This window comes from Trichechus manatus, unplaced genomic scaffold (genome assembly GCF_000243295.1).
Source record: "Trichechus manatus latirostris isolate Lorelei unplaced genomic scaffold, TriManLat1.0 scaffold00218, whole genome shotgun sequence".
Classification (NCBI taxonomy): Eukaryota; Metazoa; Chordata; class Mammalia; order Sirenia; family Trichechidae; genus Trichechus; species Trichechus manatus.
In genome coordinates this window covers 240,244-263,974 of record NW_004444154.1, presented here as the reverse complement: position 1 = coordinate 263,974, position 23,731 = coordinate 240,244, and the positions used below count along the sequence as shown (strand labels likewise).

General features: G+C 36.7%; 1 protein-coding gene across 1 annotated transcript in view; it reads left to right on the top strand.

Moving 5' to 3' along the window:
- Positions 1–23,731, top strand: part of CPEB2 (cytoplasmic polyadenylation element binding protein 2) — a 78,677-nt gene that overhangs the window by 32,346 nt on the left and 22,600 nt on the right. Inside the window, exons 5-6 of the mRNA XM_023742797.1 lie at positions 7,897–7,947; positions 15,205–15,228. Of these exons, the coding sequence (XP_023598565.1) occupies positions 7,897–7,947; positions 15,205–15,228 (75 nt within the window). The remainder of the gene's footprint in view (positions 1–7,896; positions 7,948–15,204; positions 15,229–23,731) is intronic.

The window sequence follows — 23,731 nt, the reverse complement described above, 5'->3', positions numbered from 1 at the left end:
TGTCATAGTGCAAGCAAGTAGGAGGGAGTCGATAAACGATTGGTTGAGTGATTAACCATTTTTCCATAACAATTCATATTCTTCATAAATATTTATTTAGAATCTTTAAAAGTGATTGCATGTCATATTCCATACATGCAAAATAACTTGTATAAGCATTATCCTATAGTTGGACATTTAGGTATTTCAAATTTTTAAATAAAATTCAAGGGACATTTTCCATATTTATTTCCACAGAATAGACTTAATGCATTGTTTTTGAGGCATTATATTGCCAACTTTTTTTTTTAACTTTTACACCAATTTACACTGCATTTGCAATCTTTGAATGTCTGCTTTGCCTGTTTGTTACTGTTAATGGTTGTCACTATTATTTTCATTTAACATCCTTTTTCAGTGAAAAGTTTTGCAACCATTAATTCAACTTAGTATTTGTTTGAAATTCATTGCATATATCTTGACTAATCCCAGTTTTACTGTAATAATTTTATGATAATACATCATCTTACTAGATGATAAATGACATAAATTTAATTTTTTGTTGTTATTTTTATTTTGTGATTATTCCTTACTTGAAACAAAACTTTTTAGTACTCTGCATTCCTTGGTTGTTTCTTAGTATATTTTCTTATATTGATTGGATAAAAGTTTTAAAATTTGTAAATAATTATAAAGTGAAAAATTTATGATAGGGTCCTGATTTAAGGGTGAATTAGTCAAATTAATTTCCCTGAAACTAGATTGATGGCTTTCATCAGATGTAGGTAATGTTGCTCTCCTGAGATCTGGTACTTTGGACCTAAAGGTCTTTTCTTCTTTTATATATTCCTATTCTTGGGCTTTTGAGAAGTATGAGTTGAGATTTAGGAGTGAGATTGGGAATGACTGTCCTACTCCTTGGATCTGAACAGAGATTGGATTTACTCAAGGCTGTTAATGATCACATTCTCAGTGGGTTTTACTAGACTTCATATAAACCTTTTTCTTTTTTTTCCCTTTTGGATTTGGAAATAAAGATGAAATGTAGATGATGACAAGATGTTGGAAGAGTCTACCAAACCAGTGAGAGCAGTGCTTCATTTAAAGAACATAAAGAGAAAAGATTATATGCTTCCATTTAGGGTGTGCGTGTGAGTGTGAGTGTTTAATATACATATATAATATGTAACATATTTTATATGTGTCTTTAGTAACTGTGCTTTAGATTGAGTTCATGGTTCACATAATGGAATAAGATATATAATTCATACATCCAGTAAGTATTTGAGAGCCTGTTATGTGCTAGGCTCTCTTTCACATGCTGAAGATACAGTAGAGAATAAAACAGACCTAGTCCCAACCCTGATGGATCTTCTATTAATGAAGGGTTGTTGTTGTTGTTGTTGTTATGTGCCATTGAGTTGATTCCTACTCGTAGTGACCCTATAGGACAGAGTAGAGCTGCCTCATAGGGTTTCTTAGGCTGTAATCTTTTATAGGAGCATATTCCCAGGCCTTTTCTCCTGAGGAGCAGCTGGTGGGTTTGAACTGCCGACTTTTCGGTTAGCAGCCGAGCACTTAACCACTGTGCCACCAGGGCTTCTTTAATGAAGAATAGAGATAATAAAACAAACATATAATATGTTAAATAATAATCAGTGCTATGAAGAAAAAAATGCAGTGTCAAGGAGCTAGAGAAGGAAAAAAGCTGTTTTAGACACGGTGGTTTGTGAAGTTATCTCTTAAAGACATGGATGAAGTGAAGGGTGCAAGTTTGGGGTTATATCTGAGACGAATGCATTTGAAGCAGTACAAAGAGAAGAGGATGTACAAAGAGCCTGAAATGGGAATATGCCTGGCATGTTTGAGGAATAGTAAGGAAGCCAGTGCAGTTAGAATGGTAGAGGATAAGGGGCCAGATATTTATTCTAATTGTGGTGGGAAGCATAGGAGGATTTTGAACAGTAAAGCAAAATGATCTTACGTAGGTTTTAGAAAGAATCACACTGACTGCTGAATGGAGCATAGACTAGGGCCACAAGGATAGGCAAGGAGAAAGGATATTCTAATAGTCTGTGGAGAGGTAGCAAAGGTTGATAACACAGTGTAGACAAAGATATGTAAGGTGGGTCAGAGAGCAGAATCATCTGTCGAAAAAAATCACAGAATAATAAAATACTGTATTAGATAACTTTCACTTGAAGATGGAGAAAAATGCATTGCTGTAAACCAGTTTTTCCTTATTCTCTAAAAGGCTTGTGAAGCAGACTAATAGTTGTACACCAATACGTATTCCTCTCAGTGATGTTGTTGTGTGCCATTGAAGCGATTCTGACTTCTGTAGGACAGAGCAGAACTGCCCCATAGGGTTTCCTGGCTGTAATCCTTACAGGAGCAGATTGTCAGGTCTTTTATTCCATGGAGCTGCTGGTGGGTTTGAACCAATGACCTTTTGGTTAGTAGCCCAGAGCTTAACCATTCCACCACCAGGACTCTTGTCAATAATAGGATGGATACCCAAATGTTACATAGACCCAGGGCTGCCCAGAGTGAAAACTACATTTCCCAGACTTCTTTGTAGTTCTTTGTGACGAAGATTTGGCCAATGGGATATAAGCTAAAGTGGTATGTACAACTTTTGGGAAGTATCCTTAAAAGGGAAGGATTTTCTTTTTCTTTCCTTCTCCCTATTGGCTGGAATGCCAACGTAATGGATAAACTGAAGCAGCTACATTCAAGTTATTTAACCTTTTGTTACAGTGTCTTCATCTTAAAACAAGAAGATACCGCCTCATAGGATTATTGAAAGAATTTAATAATTGGTTGTAAAGAACTCAAGAGACCCTGGGTGGTACAAATGGTTAAGCACTCAACTACTAGCCAAAAGGTTGATGATTTGAACCCACCCAGAGGTACTGTGGAAGACAGGCCTGGCAGCCCTGCTTCTGAAAGTTTACAGCTCCAAAAACCCTATGGAGCAGTTCTACTTTACACATGTGGGGGTCTCCATGAGTCAGAATTAACTCAACAGCAGCTAACAACAATAAAGAGCTTACAAAAGTACCTGCCGCAAGTAAGTCCTACAATTTTAGCTATTACTATGAATTAGTATAGGTTCTTAAAGTAATTTTGATATTATCCTGAGCAAAACATAACTGCAAAAGTTAACCTATAAAGATAAATTAATTTCACTGTTGTTGTTGTTAGGTGCCATCGAGTCAGTTCCGACTCATAGCGACACCTGTGTACAATAGAACGAAACACTGCCCGGTCCTGTGCCATCCTCAAAGTTGTTGTTATGCTTGAGCCCATTGTTGCAGCCACCGTCAACCCATCTCATTGAGGATCTTCCTCTTGTTTGCTGACGCTCTACTTTACCAACCATGATGTCCTTCTCCAGGGAATGATCCTTCCTGATAACATGTCCAAAGTATGTGACATGTAGTCTCATCATCCTTGCTTCTAAGGAGCACTCTGGCTGTACTTCTTCCAAGACACATTTGTTCATTCTTTTGGCAGTCCGTGGTATATTCAGTATTCTTTGCCAACACCACAATTCAAAGGCATCAATTCTTCGGTCCTCCTTATTCATCGTCCAGCTTTCGGATGCATATGAGGTGATTGAAAACACCACGGTTTGGGTCAGGCATACCTTAGTTTTCAAGGTGACATCTTTGCTTTTGAACACTTTAAAGAGGTCTTTTGCAGCAGATTTTCCCAATGCAATACGTCATTTCATTTCTTGACCACTGCTTCCATGGGCATTGACTATGGATCCAAATAAAATGAAATCCTTGACAACTTAATCTTTTCTCCATTTATCACAATGTTGCTTATTGGTCCAGTTGTTGAGGATGTTTTTCTTTTATTTTTTATTGTGCTTTAGGTGAAAGTTTACAGCTGAAGTCAGTTTCTCATACAAAAATTTATATACAAATTGTTATGTGACATTATTTGCAATCTCTGTAATGTAATAGCATACTCACCCTTTCCACCCTGGTTTCTTGTGTCCATTCAATCAGTTCCTGTCCCTTCCTGCCTTCTCATCCTGCCTCCGGATAGGAGCCGCCCATTTCATCTGGTGTATCTGCTTGAACTAAGAAGCATGCTCTTCACATGTATTATTTTATGTTATATAGTCCAGTCTAGTCTTTGTCTGAAGAGTGGGCTTTGGGAATGATTTTATTTCTGGGTTAACAGAGCATCCAGGGGCCATGGCTTCGGAGGTTCCTCCAGTCTCAGTCAAACCATTAAGTCTGGTCTTTTTACGTGAATTTGAGTTCGTTCGACACTTTTCTCTCGCTCCATCAGGGACTCTCTGTTGTGTTCCTGTTAGGGCGGTCAGTTATGGTAGCCCGGCATCATCTAGTTCTTCTGGTCTCAGACAGGTGGAATCTCTGGTTTATGTGGGATTTTTGTTTTCTTTATGTTGAGGTGTAATCCATACTGAAGGCTGTGGTCTTTGATCTTCCTCAGTAAGTGCTTCAAGTCCTCTTCACTTTTAGCAAGCAAGAATTTCACTCTGGTAGAGGAAAAGTGATTGGATAATTTAAAAATGAGTCTGAATTTCATTTTGGAATATTTTAATAATTATACTGAGATTTTCCTCCTTGAAGAACTATATTTTAGAACAGATGTACAAATATATGTCCATTTACTAATAGGTATCTGTCTTTTGAACTTTTCCACGTTTTCATATTTTTCAGTCCATTCAGAGCCAAGATGTGAAAAGACTATTTGCAGTGAAAATATCTTGTTATAAGTATCTCAGGATAAGTAAACAATGAACCTATTAGAGGATAACTATGTGGCAATCGAAAGTTGAGTGTTTTTCCAGGTGGAAATAGGCTTCAGGCTTACGGCTTTGCACAATTTAATTCTCTAGAAGTCATGCCTAAATCCCTGGGCTTGGTTAAATTCTCCTTTGGGTTTTTTATAAAGCATACTAACAAAAAGATTGGCAGTTCAAACCCACCCAGAGGTACCTTGGAAGTAAGCCCTGGTGGTCTACTTCCTAAAGATCAGAACCTTGAAAATCCTATGGAGCATTTCTACTCTGCACACGTGGGGTCCTCTTGAGTCGAAATCGAAACTAACAACAAAAACATACTGTATATTACTCTTTTTGCACTTTGCAGATTTTGTTGAAATTGTATAACTGTATCTGTCTCTCTTACCACATTGTAAGCAGGGACTGTATCTTACTCATGTTTATGTCCTCAGCACAATGTGAGTGTGGAAGGCTTTTAATCATCTTGTTATACTGAGCAGTGATACAGGTTGCCACGTTTGTGGGATTTTTTTTATTTTTAAATCTCAAGTCAGAAATAATAGTAATTTTTTGAAGTCCTAAATTGTTCTCTAAATTTGATCATCTACAAGATGTTTAGAAGTAAACATAATTTGATAAAAAGCTATGATACTTTTAAGTAATGCTCCATGATATTAAAATCTAGTGTAGGAAAGCTTGGCCTTCTAGTTCTATCTGTGCCTCGTTTTTTTTTTACTCTCCTATGTGTATGTGAAGGAGCCCTGGTGGTGCAGTGGTTAAAGCGCTTGGCTGCTGTCATGGATTGAATTATGTCCCCCCAAAAATGTGTGTATCAATCTGGTTGGGCCATGATTCCCAGTATTATGAGGTTGTCCTCCATTTTGTGATTGTAATTTTGTGTTAAAGAGGATTAGGGTGAGATTATAACACCTTTACTGAGGTCAAATCCCTGATCCAATGTAAAGGGAGTTTCCCTGGGGTGTGGCCTGCACCACTTTTTATTCTACAAGAGATAAAAGGAAAGGGAAGCAAGCAGAGAGCTGGGGGACCTCATTACCACCAAGAAAGCAGTGCCGGCAGCAGAGCGCATCCTTTGGACCCAGGGTTCCTGCGCAGAGAAGCTCCTAGTCCAGGGGAAGATTGATGAGAAGGACCTTCCTCCAGAGCTGATGGAGAGAGAAAGCCTTTCCATGGAGTTAATGCCCTGAATTTGGACTTCTAGCCTACTAGACTGTGAGAAATAAATGTCTCTTTGTTAAAGCCAGCCACTTGTGGTATTTCTGTTATAGCAGCACTAGATAACTAAGACAGCTGCCAACAGAAAGTTCTGCAGTTTAAACCCAACAGCAGCTTCGCGGGAGAAAGATAATAGCAATCTGCTTCTGTAAAGATTACAGCCTTGGAAACCCTGTGGGGCAATTCTTCCCTGTCCTGTAGGATCACTATGAGTCAGAATCGACTCGACCACAATGGGTATGTGCATCTGTGTGTATAGGTATATGCATATACTATATGGAGGGAACCGTGGTGGTGCAGTGGTTAAGCTCTCGGCTGCTAACTGAAAGGTTGGCGGTTCAAATCCATCAGCCGCTCCGCAGGAGAAAGATGTGGCAGTCTGCTATCCTAAAGATTTACAGCCTTGGAAGCTGTATGGGGTAGTTCTGCCCTGCCCTATAGGGTCACCATGAGTTGGAATTGACTTGACAGCAGTGGGTTATATACTGTGTATCAATATGTATTCATTTTAAGATGAAAATTGGATTACCTTTGCCACTTGCTCTTCGTTAGTAGATGATCATATCCTCTTCATAATTAAAGCAAAAGCCAACAGACAAGCTCCATCTTGTATGGGATTCCAGTTACCTGTAAGTCTGTTCTGATGGTGACCCCATATGTGTCAGAATAAAACTGTGCTCCGTAGGGTTTTCAGTGGCTGATTTTATCACAACTGGCTCACTGAGCCTATCTTCCAAGGACCCTCTGGGTAGATTCAAGCCTCCAACTTCTTGGTTAGCAGCCAAGCACATTAATCGTTTGTACCACCCAGGGGGACCCCCTTGTATGGGATATTTGAATATAATAAAGGGTCCTTAGAGTATAGAGTACTTGCTAAAGTGGTAAAGATAGGTGCAGTTTAATTTGCATTCTTTACTGATGTCAAATTCATTCAGAGATTTATTGGTCACCCTCTTGGTGGCAATCTATTACATGCTATCATAGTGTCTTTTTAAAGAAACTGTGCTGCAAGTTGCTGAAATGCAACTCCAAAGGCATTTAATTTTTAGCTATTTTCTAATTGAATTTAATGTACGTTTCTAATAGTCTATCAGAAATTCAGGCATTAGAGAAGCCTCCTGTATTTTAATGGGCAAAATATAATGATCATTCTCGCTGTTGGTGTTTTAGTCAAACAAGTGTTTTGATGTAAAAATGCTGACTAAGTCATGGTATGTTTTATGCCTACCTCTTCACAGCAGTATGTAGTGGTGTAATTGTCTTGCATTTAGTAAATACATAATTCTGAATGAAGAGTGACCCCAAGAGAATACTGTGCTCTTAAGCTTTAATATTTTCTTTTTTAATCACTAGTGAACTTTAAACAAGTTAAACTTCCAGTAGCATTTGTAATGATGCATTTAAAATGTTTTCATTTAACTTATTTATACACAACTATATAAAACCACATGGAATTTGATAGTTGTTTTTGATTTAGGAATATGATTTTTTTTCCTTCAAGTTTTGTATTTCATTTTTTGAAAAAATAGTTACGTAGGAAAATCACAAACAGCTTTGAAAAGATTAAGTAAATTTTCATCACTCGTTAAATTCTGTAAGACTAGGCTACCTACATTTTTTCTACGTTTTAAAAATCAGTAGGCTTTATTCTGCTGACATTGCTCCCAAGTCACATTGTGATCTTACAAGCTAGGAACTCAGATTAACTCTTTCGTTTGTTTTCAACTTGAGTCAAAAATATTTTTAGTCAATATACTTTGAGTTAAACATTAGGTTTTTAGTTCTTAAGAAAAATGCTGTGTTCAGTAGTTCCCATCTCACCCCTACCACCTCACCCTCCACCCCGATTTTTTTGCCTTTTCAAATAGCTCCATAATTTTCAAACCTCGCTTTCCTGTCTTGTCTTAAAGGTCGATTGAGCTATCCACATCCAGGGACTGACAATCTGTTGATGTTAAATGGTAAGTTGTATAAAACACTTTATGTTTTCAATTGATTTATATAAATAAAGATGGTTGAATATATGTTTCATAACCCTGCCACAATTAATCATTTTATAAATATAAAATAAAGCTCACTTATTCCTGTATGGAAAGCAGAATCAGGAGTTTGTGTAGATTCTGATGATGAATTGTGTTTGTGTAAAGTAGCCATGCAACACATTTGTGGCAGTCTGATTTAATTAATTGATTACTGACTTGGGGCAGCTCAGGGTTTGAATAATGTCTGTCCGGTTTAAGGTATCACCTTGGGCAAGTAACTTCATTCCTATGAGCCTCAGTTCCTCCATATGTGAAATGAGAATTATAATCTCAAGATTTATTATGAGGATTTAATGAGATGTTTGCAAAGTTAGTACAACTAGTTACTTAGTAATAGCACTTGTGTTTATACTTAACTAAGGAATATACCAGTGAGTCTGAATATGGTGGTCATACTAACTGAATTTATTCTAATGAGAATGCATACATAATGAAGTTTACCAGAGGTAGAAGAAGAATAAATACGCTTTCATTGGAGTGTTTTTTTTTTTCCTTTCGGTTGAACAAACATTGGCATATTTAAAGCATCCCAGTACTTAGTATATCCACGATTGTGGGAGTAGAGATAGAGGATTAAAATATCCTTCATGAAAGTATTTTTAAATCTGAAGGTGGGTGGGGTGAAGGAAGTAGGAAGAGGAAAGAATGTGGCAGAGATAGTATTTACTTTAAAAAACGTACTACCATTAGAATAGCTTGGCTCTTCTATTTCAACTAAACCTTTGTTGGGAAACAGATAGCAGTGAAGATGGGGAACAAAGGTTGTATGACAGAAGGATGGAAATAAAGTCCAGGCTACCTCAGAGATATCAGGGTTGGTAGGTTTTTGAAGTGAGAGAAAAATTGAAGAAGCAGGGCATCAGGTAAGGGGATTGATTGGTTCATTCAACACTTGACTGTTATGTATGGACTTGCCCATCACACTCTAGCCTAGTCTAAGCACTAACCCAACCCACTGCCGTCGAGTCAATTCCGACTCATAGTGACTCCAAATCTTTATGTAAATCTTTATGGAAGCTGACTGCCGTATCTTTCTACCACAGAGACACTGGTGGTTTCAAACCACTGACCTTCTGGTTAGCAGTCGAGCGCTGTAACCACTGCACTACCAGGGCTCCTACCAGTGTAATCACTAAGTTATCTAATTAGTAAGGCTCTTTAAGGTTGGTTAGGGGTAGAATTGTCAAAGTACTAACAGTGAGGCCAGAGTAAGCACTCTAGGCTGAGGCCATACCAGGCCACATTCATGAGCTCAGCAGATCGTGATATTTACACAGCTTTGACCAGGCAGGTACTAGGAATTGCATTTCAGGGCTTCTTCATTCAATATTTTTTGTACCATGCAAAATATATATATATATAATTATTTGAGTAGCTGAATTCTGAACTCTAAATCTAACTGAAAATATTGAAATCAAGTTTACAGAACTGAAAATTGCTTGTAATTTTTGTTATTGTCTTGGCTTGATTTATAAAATGATCTTATGTTTTGGTACTAATAAATTATTTATATATTAATCCTAACTTTCTTAAATATTTTAATTTTTTAAATATTGGAGCCCTGGTGGCACCAGTGGTTAAGTGTTTGGCTGCTAACCAAGAGGATGGCAGTTCGAATTGACCAGCCACTCCTTAGAAACCCTCTGGGGTGTTCTACTCTGTCCTGTTGGGTCGCTATGAGTTGGAATCAACTCATTGGCAGCGGGTTTGTGGTAACTATCATTCACCTTTCTATTTTAACTTTAAAAAGTTCAATTGAAAAAATTTAATTCAACTATGTTTCATGGTTTCTGTTAAAATCTATTTGAAGTAAAGTGTGATGGTTAAAGCACTTGGATGCTAACCAAAAGGCCAGCAGTTCAAACCACCAGCTGCTCCTCCAGAGAAAGATACGGCAGTCTGTTTCCATAGAGATTATAGCCTTCAAAATCCCTATGGGGCAGTTCTCTTCTGTCCTGTAAGGTTGCCTGAGTCAGAATCGACTCGATGGCAACAGATTTACTTAATGAGATAATTTATTAAATCATTCACAGATGTTCTTAGATTTCTAAATGGATAATAAGCTGAGGTGATCCAGAAGTATATGTAGTCACAATAAAATATATCAGTTACGTGTAAACAAAAGCTTAGTAGCCAGACTGTTTTTACAACTTATATTTTTGGTTACACTAAACATTATTAAAAATGTTAAGTTGAAAAGTACATAGTAGACACTAGAGTATTTTATTTCTTCAAGAATTACAGCTTGTGGGCAATTTTGTTTACTAGCTGAGCACCCTTAGTACTTGGCCATTTGGTGCCACATACATACTCAGTACAGTAAGCCAACTTGGACATTCTGAACTTTCTCTGGTAAGAGACTAGGGGAGAAAAAAATATAATGAAACTAGGACATCAGACTGTTTTTAGGTCAGTAAAAGAGACAATTTTGACCCAAAAAGAGAAAAAAAACTTTTAATCATTTGGGATCATTGTCTCAGAGGGGAAGCAGGAATCAGAAATTGGCTATGTTTAGAGGGTAAAGAGATTTTTTTTCTTTTGAGTCTGTCACAGATTTAACTCACTATTAGGCAGTTGGTTAAGTTAGTTGTTGACTGAAGCAAGTAGCCTAACTAATAGTACTGGGTTTTGAAAATCAATATTTAGTAATGGTTTAACATTACTTCATAGTGATTGGTACCACAGACTCTAGAGCCATATTATCTGGGTTTAAACTCAACTCTGCTACTTCTAGCTGTGTAACCTTGAACAGCTTATCTAACCTCACTTTGACTCAGTTTCTTCGTGTCTAAAATAGAGCTAACATCCTGCCTCCCTCAGGGAATTGTGAGGAGTGAGTGAGGTCATTCCTGTCAAGTATTTAGAACAGTGCCTGACAGTAAATGTGAGCTGCTGTGACAGGAATGTGATTTTGATAATGAAAGGGCAAAATCGTCCTGTGAATAGGAAATGTTTACTTTGGAGAGTATAACACCAAGAGAAGACAAAAGCTGTCATACAGTGAATAAAAAAGACTTATTGCAGAAAGCTAAACTCGGACCATTTGGTAGAACTGTTACATAGGAACAAAATCTGGGTCAATGAAAGCAAAGTAACTCTCAGGCAGTGTTTCCTAAAGTGTGGTGCGCTTGGCCTTTGGTGGTACCCAAGGTGACTTTTGATGATGCACAGGTACACGTTAAAATAAATGCATGACTGTTACAATTAAAGAATGTTCCTTAGAAAGTACATAACTGGCAGAAATCTTATGTTACAGTGACCCTAGGCTTGACTCCATTTAATAAAAAGAATAACATATAAACAATAGTATACTTTTTATGCAGATATGGCAAATACTATAACGTTTTATGATTCTACCTTATTGTTGTGCGCAATCAAATCAATTCCGACTCCAACAGTTAATTACCAGTTAAGGTTAAACTTCTAAATTTTTCTTTCAGTGGGGATAAACGAAGAGTGGTATAAAGATGAGGAAGCTGGTCAGACTAGGTGAAGCTATGAAGTTCCTATAGCAAATCCTTAATACTGAGCCTCTCTGAATTCACATTTTAAAAAAAAGTAGTGTAATACCAGGCCTGTTTGTATCATGAAATTGTATAGATCTAAAAGATTTTAAAAACAATTTAAAAATGCCATAGAAATGTAACTGCAAACAGACTCCTACTTCTGAATAGACCGTCATCCTCAGGGTAGTAAAGTTGAATTGACTTATGGAGACTGCCATTATTCAGTAATTCAGATGTTGTAAAAGAGTCCAAATTTAACATCCAGAAGCAGTTTAGGGAAGTCACATTATATTAAGAATGTGTAGATTGTTTTAAAAAAAAAACCCAAGTTAAATACTGTCTGAAGTTAGAATGACAGCATAAATCTTTATATTTCTAGGTGTATAAATGTTATACCTTTTACTATCATAAGTTTAAAAAAGAAAAAAGTCCCCTTTTTTTTTCCATAGTAGTGAAGAGCAATGCAAAATGATGTATCATTCAAGTATTTGTTTGGGTTTGGATTATATTGTACCTCCCTCAACCCTCTCCCAAGGAAAACAGTTTGCATTTTTAGTGCCTATAATTTTTCAAAAGGGGACGAAATAGAGCAGAAGTATGGGGGTGGTATTAGCAAGCTAGTTTGAAATTTAAGTTTGCCTTGATTACCAACATAGATCCATGTATGTAATGAAGAGCTTGCTGTATTTTGGGGGAGGAAAGAAGTTAGTGTATCTTTTAATTAAGGAAATCTATTCAGTAATGAAATTGGATTTCTGAAGGCAGAGCTCTAAATACAGTATATTAATATATTAAGTCATGAAAATAATGAACTTGGATATACCATCAGTTCTTTTTTATGCTAATGGAAGTGGATAACAGATTTATTTTGGATCTTGAAAAGGACTATCATTTGGGAGGCATGTTTCTCTCCTTGATTTTTTAAGTAAGATTATTGGGACCCCAGTTACAAATGGTGAAATCACTTGCATAGGAGAGGTCTTCAGGCTTTGCTCAGAGCTGGGTTATTATCTTTATAAGTGTGTGTGTGTGTGTGTGTGTGTGTTAAAAAGCTAATTTAGTTTTTCATTTTTTGGTTTAAATCAGGTGTACTTTTTTATAATCTTTATAGAATATATGTACCTGATTTTTAATGTTGTAAATGTAATTTTTGAAAATCAAATTGCTCACTTTTTTTCTAAAAGAGTTTGGAGGGGCATATTGTTTAAAGAAGTCTTTTTAAAAAACATATACTGAGTAGTCACTTAATGATTTTCTTTTCTCACTGAGGTTTTTTTGGTAATTCTGAGTCAGAGTTACCACTATATACTCCAGAAACATACATACTTATCACAGCATCTGCCAGAAATTCACATAGAAGCATTGGTAGGAAAGTGAGCACACAAACCATTGTTTAGTGTGATGGTAGCAGTTTGGTTATTTCTATGACAGGGAATAGGAAATGGTTCACATAATTTAGCTGCTTCTGCAGTCAGCTCTATTTTTGGTAATGTAGAGACTTGGAATCTGAGAGCTGTCCAAAAAATAAGTGGAATAGTTCTTTACAGGATTCCAAAATTACTCAGGTATGAGATAGTTGGAGAAATTTTCTAAATAATTATGTCCAGCCTGGGAATGAGATGAAACCTTAAGATGCTGTAAACATTTGTACACATTTTTACTATTTTAGTATTGAGTAGCCTCAGCTAAGAACATAACAGCTATGAACATAAATTGGTTATGATGTCATTAATTGTGTTCCCATTATGACTTAATCATAATTCACAATTTGACTGTACACTTGATGAGAAATTTCAGTTGCTTTTTAAATCATTGATCTTTTACACCCGAGAATAAAATTCCCCAAAGCAAATTAATACTGGAGGAGTTTGTGGTTAGGCCATGCTTGGGATAAGCAGGAAGCCCACCTCCTGAGACTGTTGTGTTTCGCAGTATCTGGGGCTTCATGACCATTTCCAGGCTTAATACAACTGCTAAGACTTCAGAAACTTTACTTGTTTAGGCTCTATTCTGTAGCCTACTTGATAACTCTATTAAATTTCCCTGTATCAGTCTGTTTTCCACTATTGATCTCCCATCTCTTTGAGACCCTATTTTGTTTGTTTGTTTTTAAAGCGTTGTAAATCTTAGAAGACCTAGACACCAAATTTTTAACTGTCACTTCTACCCCCACCCTAATCCCAAACTAACATATAGGTCAGGCAAGCTATGAAGTAAATCTGCCAGGCTTTGAGGTACTTAGAACTGAAGGACGGGTTAAGCCTGCAATAGATTATATAGCTAAATAAAGATATTAGAACAGCGGAGATGTAAGTGAAGTTAGTTTATATAAAAACTCTGGTGTGAGCTTTTATATTTATTGACTTGGCTTATATCTTAGCAGTATAAATGACTAGAAGAGTTGCTAAATTTGCCCCCCTCCTTATCATAGAGGGACTAGTTCTGTAGCCTTAACTTGTGGACTTGCTTATCTATAATAAAGCCCAAGGGTAAAATAAAAAATATCTTTTGTAAAACTTTTGTAAGAGAGACTGTATTTAACAATGTAAAATTTTATCTTTTGATCTTTAAGTTTTATACTTTTGGGAAGAGTATATTTCTGACATTTTAATACATACTTTGAGTTGAGATTTATTCAACATTGATTTTTTCCCTAGACCTAAAAAATCTATTAACATGTATTAAAATCTTAATTTTAATAGTCAGTTTTTGGTTTATTGTCTTGACTTCATAGGTCACTTCCATAGTAAAAATATTCATTGTATACCCAGATTTGAGGGAGAAGAGTTACTTAAAAACAACTTATGAATTTTATCAAACTGGTAATTTTATATAAAAAAGAAATTGCAGTATTTTTACTCCATAAGGAAGTATGTAAACTGGTAGTAACATAGACTGAAATGCCTTTGTACTTTATACTTCTACAATGTGTGTGCATATGTACTATTCTCTGATGGTACTAATAGTAATTTGTATCTGAATCTGTCTTACCTGGTAAGTAGAGACATAAGCACTCAGCAGATAACTGTTTTAAAATATACAAATCAATGGAAAACATTATTAGCTATAGTATATAATTAATCCTTTCTTTCCTAATTTAAGTTTTATTGGATTGTTTACATCCTACCTAAGCCATAGAGGCTTTGAGTATCAGTTAATATTGTTTTGTCTTCTTACTCTGCTCAGTCTTCCAGCATTTTTTCTATGTGAGGGCTTGGTATATGTGGATTGGATCTGAATAGCTTTATATTCCATATAACTCTATAATAAGTAGAAAAATTAAAATTTAATTCTACTTGTTTCCATTCATTTGGAAAATTATTTGGGATGTTATTTAACTGTATGTGTTGCATATTCCTAGCCTGATGATATGAACAAATTTTTATTTGTGATTATTAACACAATTGAATGAGAGTAAATTAATTATGTTTCCTGTTAATCTCACAGAGTTTTTAATACAATCCAGATGATATATTACATATAATAAAAGTACTTTGTAAATGATAATATACCATGCAAATGTTATATAGTGACATTATTGTCATAACTCTTAAAACAATGTAGCAATAATTTCCAGATGCCCACATAGCTTTTCATATCACAAATACTTGTATATGTGGGCTTATTTTTAGTTCTGACATTTTACAATTTGTCCTTTGTTTACATGCAGCAAGGAGTTATGGGCGAAGACGAGGTAATTCACTTCCGTTTGCTATGGTATAACTGCTTCTAAGTGGGTTTTATTGATCAGTGTTACAATTAATTATTCTAGATTTTTTATATAAAGTCTAAAAATTCAAAAAATTGTATTTTTTATTTGAGCACTTACATGTTGTCGTTGTTTTGAATCTTAAATCTCTTAACCTTTTAAAAACCACGTATTAATACTAATCATGTTGTTTAATAAATGTTCTCCTTTTAAAGTGTCCAGATTTTAACTATTTTAAAAAAATGTATTATTATACTTTTTAAAATAAAGCTGCTGTCTATAGTTTGTCCACTTTAGAAATATGTTTAATGAACATTAGTGAGAGTGATGTACAATATGATTGTTCTACTGTCTAAATCTATAACTGTGATTATTGTCTTGTCTATGGTATATAATTTACAACCGTAGATTATTACTTTTAATTTTGACCCAGTGGAAAATACGAAGTAGATGATTATTAGCACTGATTTATGCAGATCATGTTGCTAATATTTCTGTGTCTTATAAGAATATAGTTATTCTCTCTCTCACGTACCACACACACACTCATACACTCTTTCTTTCTCTCTCCCCCACAGCATTCTTCCCCTCTGGGCTATTGTGTAGTATCGTAAGAAAAAAGCTAGGACTCTGTAGTGCAGAACTGTTATTGGACTCCCTAAGAAAGCAGCTGACTTTTTTTTTTTTTTTTTGGCTTAAACCTTGCCTCTCCTTTTACCATGTACAGAAATTGAGAGGGAGAGAAGTAGATGAGATGAGAGGAACCAAAAGTAACTTTATACTACTAGATTATCCTCACATGAGCAATAATCATGATATTTATATAGTGCTGCCTGTGGTAAGTGCCATACTGAATGAAAAGGGTTTTCCTTGACCTCTAAAATCTCCCTTGAACCATGGAGGATAGACATTAATAATAGTACCCTTTGGTAAGTTTTAGTCATGAGTGTGTACTTTGAAAAACAAGCAAAAGCATTTGCCACCACTGACAACAGAAACTACTATTTTATATCCTTTAGTGGTATTTCTAGTTACGTATTTCAGATCGTCTGGATTTAACTTCATTTTTAGAATCTGGTTTCATCAAATGCTTGACTGAATCTCTTGGTTCTTTGGTTTTCTAACTTAAAAATTAGAGGGAGTAGAACCTCAGACCTCAGAAAGATGAAGCTCAGTAATTTTCTAAAGACTGTTATTAGCAAGCTGGTAAGAGAGGAGAGTTTAGAACTTTAGTACCAGTTTTCAGATCTATGGACTAGCTTATTTTGCTATGCTGTTTTAATATGGAGAATCAATACTATAGCACCACTTACCAGCCTATGATTTTGAGATATTTTTGAAACTATAGAGCAATTCAGGACTCTTTTCTTATGTATATACTTCTGTCTTTTAACTTTAATGACTTATAGTCTAATTTGAATCCAGTGTAAATATCATGGCAAAGGAGGTTCTTAGGAGCAAGGTATAAAAAAATAACATGTTGCTGTTTATTTTCTTTTATCTCTGCTTAATATTTGTAGAGTATGATTATAATATTAAGAAAAAGCAAAAATGTCTTGCCCTGCTTATGTATCTGTCTCCCCTGAGAACTATAAAGAGTTGCAGTCTTCAGAGCTGCCTGGGCACCAGCATTAGGAAGGAGGAAAACTGTCACACGGTTTTAAGATTTCTGGTAAAAGCCTCCTTTAGGACAGAACTGGTAGTTGTCACACTTGTTTGACTTAGTGGCATAGGGGGTTATAAGAACACCTGAACTTTCCTCTCAAATTATGTAGCATTCATAATTTTTTTATTCAGTCCTCTGTTGATATTAGGAGTCTGCTTTTAAAATTTTGATTTTGACCGTCAGAGGAAAGTTGTATCCATTAGAAATAGCTATTGAGAGATTTCATTTAAATTTGAAAGTACTTTGACATGATAGGAGTCCTGGCAGCACACTGGATAAGAGCTCGACTGCCAACCAAAAAGGTCAACAGTTTGAATCCAGCAGCTGCTTCTTGGAAACCCTATGGGGCAGTTCTGCTCTGTCCTGTAGGGTCACTATGTGTTGCAATCAACTCGGCGGCAACGAGTTTGGTTTTTTGGTTTTTGACATGATAAGTAATAAAACATTAAAAAAAAAAAAAAAAACACATTTTGAAAGAATGACCTACAGAAAGGGTTACAAATAGTAGCCTGCCTCTCTTCCTATTTTCTGCTCATTTTTCCCCATTCTGTACTAGATGTGGAATCCCTGGGTGGCACAAACAGTTAATGTGCTTGGCTGCTATCTGAAAGGTTCAGGTCCACCCAGAGGTGCCTTGGAAGAAAGGCCTGGTTATCTACTTCTGAAAAATCATCCATTGAAAACCCTGTGGAGCACAGTTCTACTCTGACACACATGGAATTGCCATGAGTCAGAGTCGACTAAAAGGCAGTGGAGTTTTTGTTTTTGTTTTTTTTTTTTTAATTCTTAGTATAATATCAGTCTCAGACAGATAACCTTTAAACTACCAAAAAAAAAAAAAAACCTAAACAAAGCAAAACCAGTTGCCATCGAGTTGATGCCATCTCGTAGTGACCTTGTAGGACAGAGTAGAGCTGCCCTGTAGGGTTTCCAAGGCTGGAAATCTTTACAGAAGCAGACTGCCCCATCTTTCTCCCACATAGTAGCTGGTGGATTCAAACCACCAACCTCTCATTTAGCAGCTGAGCGCGTAACCAATGCACCATCAGGGCTCCTTTTAAACTACCAAGGGCTCCTTTTTATGAGCTTTATATTTAGGAACATTTGGTTTATAAAAGAAAGTGCATTTATTCATTTATTTAGTCATTAAAAAAAAACAAAAAAAAATCCCTCATATCAGATCTTCTGTTCATGTGGGATGTGTTAAAACACTGAGTTAATGTAATTGTTGCCAAAAATAAGACATGGCTCTTAACTGGTGAAACGGTAGGTAAACTATTATTTTCATAAAGCATTTTGATCTCGTAGTCTATTTGAGGAAGAACTATTTTTCCTTCTTTCTTGCCCTTTGGCATACTTTTCAGGCCAGGCATAGATTAAGTTACCTGTTTTCATTTAAAGGACATCTCACTTGACTATGAAGTGTCAAACCAAATTGCTACAAAAATGAATATATTTTAATTTCCTGAATAATGTCAATAAGAACTTTAAGTCAAGATGACTCTAAATATTAATTTATGAGATGTACCTAAGAATAATAAAAAATTATACTTGAGGTATAATAATGAAAAAGCAAAAAATTGTTTTCCTGCACCTCTAGCCTCTGAAAAGGAGCCCTGGTGGCACAGTTGTTAAGTGCTCAGCTGCTAACCGAAAGGTCAGCAGTTCAAACCCACCAGCCACTCCACGGGAGAGAGATGTGACAGTGTGCTTTTGTAAAGATTACAGCTTTGGAAACCCTATGGGGCAGTTCTACTTTGTCACATGGGGTTGCTATGAGTCAGAATCAAGGCAACAGCAACAGGTTTGTTTGTTTGTTTCCAGCCTCTGGGAGCCACGAAGAGGTCCTCTGCTTCAGAGCTGCCTGGAAGCTGCATTAGGAAGGAAGAAGACTCTCACATTGAGAGCAGACTTTAAAATGAGGAAAACTATCTAACTTTATTATTTATCTGTCCAGTGTTTCTCCCGTTTCATTCTGGGAGTGAACATGTTGGTCTAGGGTTGGAGCAGGATGGGGATTATGAAGGAAGGTGGGAAGCTTAAACTCTACTCTCAAAATATTTTTGATCACAGTCTGCTCTTTTGATAAAGAACTAAAGGGCTACTGGGCTCTAGAAGGAATAAAAATATATAGAATATTTTGAATAAAATGAATAAACTATTTTAGTTAATGGCACTACGTACCAGGAACCTTTTAAAGAAGATAAGCCCAAAACTTGTGTTAGTAGATTATGTATGGAATGGGAGGATAGGAAAAATAACTTTAAAGGGGAACAAATTAGGAAGTTTAGGTAAAGAGGTTGGATTTATTCATAATCATGTAGCCATTCAAATTTATGTGATATAACATTACTAATAATTATGTATTACTCTAGAGTTGTCACTGGATTTTCTGATTTGATTTCACCTCATTTGACTCTTAAACAATCTTGTGAAGTAGTGAAGTAACCAGAGTAAGTAAATAAGTTTCTGAACACAAAGTTAAGAATATCTCCAGTTTCCATAATTTACCTTGATAATAGGGCCTTTTGAATGTCTCTGTGCTTTTGCTCAAGCTAGTATCTTTTACCTAGATAGTTTTTGCCTCTTTTCTCCTCTATGATTTTCTATCTAAAATTACCCCATTCTTTGTAAATCTGCTCATTTAAAGAACCCTTAGTTAGAATCTCACTCCAATGTTAGTGTGCTTATAATTAATACTTTCTGCTGCTAAATTCCCATATTTACTATTTGTACCTTTTCCTGTTACAAACTTTGTTGTTGTTAGTGCCATTGAGTCTGTTCTCACTCATAGTGACCCTGTGTACAACAGAACAAAATATTGCCTGATCCTGTGCCATCCTCTCAATCGTTACTATGTTTGAGCCCAATATTGCAGCCACTGTGTCAGTCGGTCGCATAGATGGTCTTCCTCTTTTTTGCTGACACCCTACTTTACCAAGCATGATGTCCTTCTCCAGGGACTGGTCCCTCCTGATAACGTATCCAAAATAAGTCAGACGTAGTCTCACCATCCTCACTTCTAAGGAGCATATTCTGTCTGTACTTCTTCAAAGACAGACTTTTTTGTTCTTCTTCTGGCAGTCCGTGGTATATTCAGTGTTCTTCACCAACATCATAATTCAAAGGCATCAATTCTTGTTCAGTCTCTCTTATTCATTGTCCAGCTTTCTCATGCATATGAGGCTATTGAAATTACCATGGCTTGGGTCAAGTGCACCTTACTTTGTCCTTAAAGTGACACCTTTGCCTTTTAGCACTTTAGAGGTCTTTTGCAGCAGATAAATTGTTTGATTTCTTGACTGCTATTTCCATTGGTGCTGATTTTGGATCCAAGTAAAATGAAATCCTTGACAATGTCAGTCTTTTCTCTGTTTATCATGATCTTGCTTACTGGTCCGATTGTGAGGATTTTTGTTTTCTTTATGTTGAGGTGAATCCATACTGAAGGCTGTAGTTTTTGATCTTCATCAGTAAGTGCTTCAAGTCCTCTTCACTTTGAGCAGGCAAAGTTGTGTCATCTGCATATCACAAGTTGTTAGTCTTTCTCCAATCCTGATGACGCATTCATCTTCGTATAGTCCAGCTTCTCGGATTATTTGCTCAGTATACAGATTGAATGAGTATGGTGAAAGGATAGAACCCTGACAGACACCTGTCTTGACTATAAACCACGCAGTATCCCCTTGTTCTGTTCTTACAACTACCTCTTGGTCTATGTACAGGTTCTCCATGAGCACAATTTAGTGTTTCGGAATTTCCGTTCTTCACAATGTTATCTATAATTTGTTATGATCCACACAGTCAAATGCCTTTGCATAGTCAGTGTGACACAGGTAAAACATCTTTCTGGTATTCTCTGCTTTCAGCCAGGATCTGTCTGACGTCAGCAGTCATCTCTCTTGTTCCGTCAGCAGTCATATCTCTTGTTCCATGTTATCTTCTGAATCCAGCTTGAATTTCTGGCAATCCCTGTGGATGTACTGCTGCAACCACTTTCAAGTGATCGTAAACAAGGCTTGGGTGCAGTGTCTAACCTCCTCTAACTTCACAATGGGAAGGGAGAATGGAGATCAACAGCCCAAGGCTGATTCCTATGAGGCAGAGATCAAACATGCCTCCTCTCTGTGACATCTTTACCTACTTTGACACCAACAGTCCCCCCCACAGCACTCTCTACTTCTCTTTTGGGTTCGATAATTCGTCGCAGTGGCCACACAGAACTCCAGACCATGCTCACAATTATCAGGTTTATTAGGGAAGTTAACAGTTACGATTTAGGCTCAAAAACACTCAAGATACAGTTCTTCCATCAGGATAGCGTCTCCTCAGCTGTGCTCCCAGGCACACCTCTTCCTGTCCCTCAGTCTCTGCCCAGAGGCACTCAGCTTTCTCTCTTTGTGGGCCGGAAATCCCACAGCACCATCTCTTGCTGCCAGGTCTCTGCTGCTGGGTGTCTCCTTCCTTGGTGGTGATGGGCTCTCTCCTCTGTCCTGGAATTGGCTCTCTTTTAAGGCAAAACTGACCAGCCCCCTTGGATTACCCTGTCACACAGTCCTGCGGAATCACCTGGGTGGGAGTTACAAGACCATGGCTGGAAGGTCCATACAAAATTAATCAGTAATCAATCCCACTGCAATGATCTTCAGCAGAATTTTACTTATATATGGTATTAATGATACTCGATAATTTCCACCTTCTGTTGAATCTCCTTTCTTTGGAATGGGTACAAATATGCATCTCTTCCAATAGGTTGCCCAGGATGCTATCTTCCAAATTTCTTGACATGGAAAAGTGAGCACTTCCAGCACTATCCGTTTGTTGAAACATCTCAATTGGTATTCCATCAATTCCTGGAGCCTTGTTTTTTCACCAGTGCTTTCCCTGCAGCTTGGACTTCTTCCTTCAGTACCATCGGTTCTTGATCATATGCTACCTCCTGAAATGGTTGAACGTCGACCAATTGTTTTTGGCACAGTGACTCTGTATATTCCTTCCACCTTTTTTTGATGCTTCCTGGGTTGTTCAGTATTTTCCCCATAGACTCCTTCAATATTGTAACTTGAGGCTTGAATTTTTTCTTCAGTTCTTTCAGTTTGAAAAAAGCCAAATGTGCATGTCCCTTTTGGTTTTCTAACTCCTGGTCTTTGCACATTTCATCATAATACTTTGTCTTCACCAACCGCCCTTTAAAATCTTCTGTTCAGCTCTTTCACGTCTTCATTTCTTCCTTTCCCTTTAGCTACTCTACATTCAAGAGCAAGTTTCAGAGTCTCTCATGACGTCCATTTTGGACTTTTCTTTCTTTCCTGTCTTTTTAATGCCCTCTTGCTTTCTTCATGTATGATGTCCTTGATGCCATCCCCCAGTTCATCTGTTCTTTGGTAATTAGTGTTCAGTCTGTCAAATCTATTCTTGAGATATTCTCTAAATTCAGGTGGGACATAGTCATGGTCTTATTTTGGCTCTTGTAGACTCGTTTTAATTTTCTTCAGCTTCAACTTGAACTTGCCTATGAGCAATTGATGGTTGCTTTTGCAGTTGTGCCCTGGCCTTCTTCTAACTGATGATACTGAGCTTCTCCATCATCTCTTTCCACAGATGTAGTCAATGTGATTCCTGTGTATTCCATCCTGGGAGGTTCACGTGTATAGTTGCCATTTGCATTGTTGAAAAAAAATATTTGCAATGAGTAAGTCGTTAGTCTTGCAAAATTCTACCATGCCATCTCCAGCATCGTTTCTGTTACCAAGGCCTTGTCTTCTAACTACTGATCCTTTTTCTTTGTTTCCAACTTTTGCATTCCAATCTCCAGTTATTATCAATGTGTCTTGTTTGCATGTTTGATCAATTTCAGACCTCAGAAGTTGGTTAAAATCTTCAATTTCTTCATCTTTGGCATTAGTGGTTGGTGTGTAAATTTGAATAATAGTTGTATTAACTGGTCTTCCTTGTAGGGGTATAGATATTATCCTGTCACTGACGGCGTTGTATTTCAGGATAGATCTTGAAATGTTCTTTTCAACAATGAATGTGAATACCATTCCTCTTCAATTTGTAATTCCTGGCATAGTGGACCATATGATTGTATGATTCAAAATGACCAATACCAGTTCATTTCGGCTCACTAATGCTTAGGATATTGATGTTTATGCTTTCCATTTTTAATGACTTCAATTTTCATAGATTCATACTTCATACATATATTTCCATTCTGATTATTAATGGATGTTTGCAGCTGTTTCTTCTTATTTTGAGTCATGCCACATCAGCAAATGAAGGTCCTGATAGCTTGACTCCTCCACATCATAAATGTCAACTCTACTTGAGGCAGCTCTAACCCAATAATCTTTTGAGTGACTTCCAACCTGAGGGCTTATTTTCTGGCACTGTATCAGACAGTGTTCTGCTGCTATTCATAAGGTTTTCACTGGCCAGTTTTTTCAGAAGCAAACCTTCTTCCTAGTCTGTCTTACTCTGGAAGATCTGCTGAAACCTGTACACCATGGGTGACCCTGCTGGTATTTGAAATACCGGTGACATAGCTTCTGACATCACAGCAACATACAAGCCCCCACAGTATGACAAACTGATAGACCAATGGTAGATTACAAACTTTAATTTACAGTTTATTTGTGTTTATGTGTGGATATGTATGTTTGTGTGCATACATACACATATACATGTGTATCTCTGTATACTGATATACATACAAATGTATATGTTTATACATTTTAAGTTAAAATCCCAGAAGTAGCATTTTTGTGAAACTGTTCATCCTTGTTCCTTGTAGTAAGATCAAGAACTTTGAGTTGGGTTTAT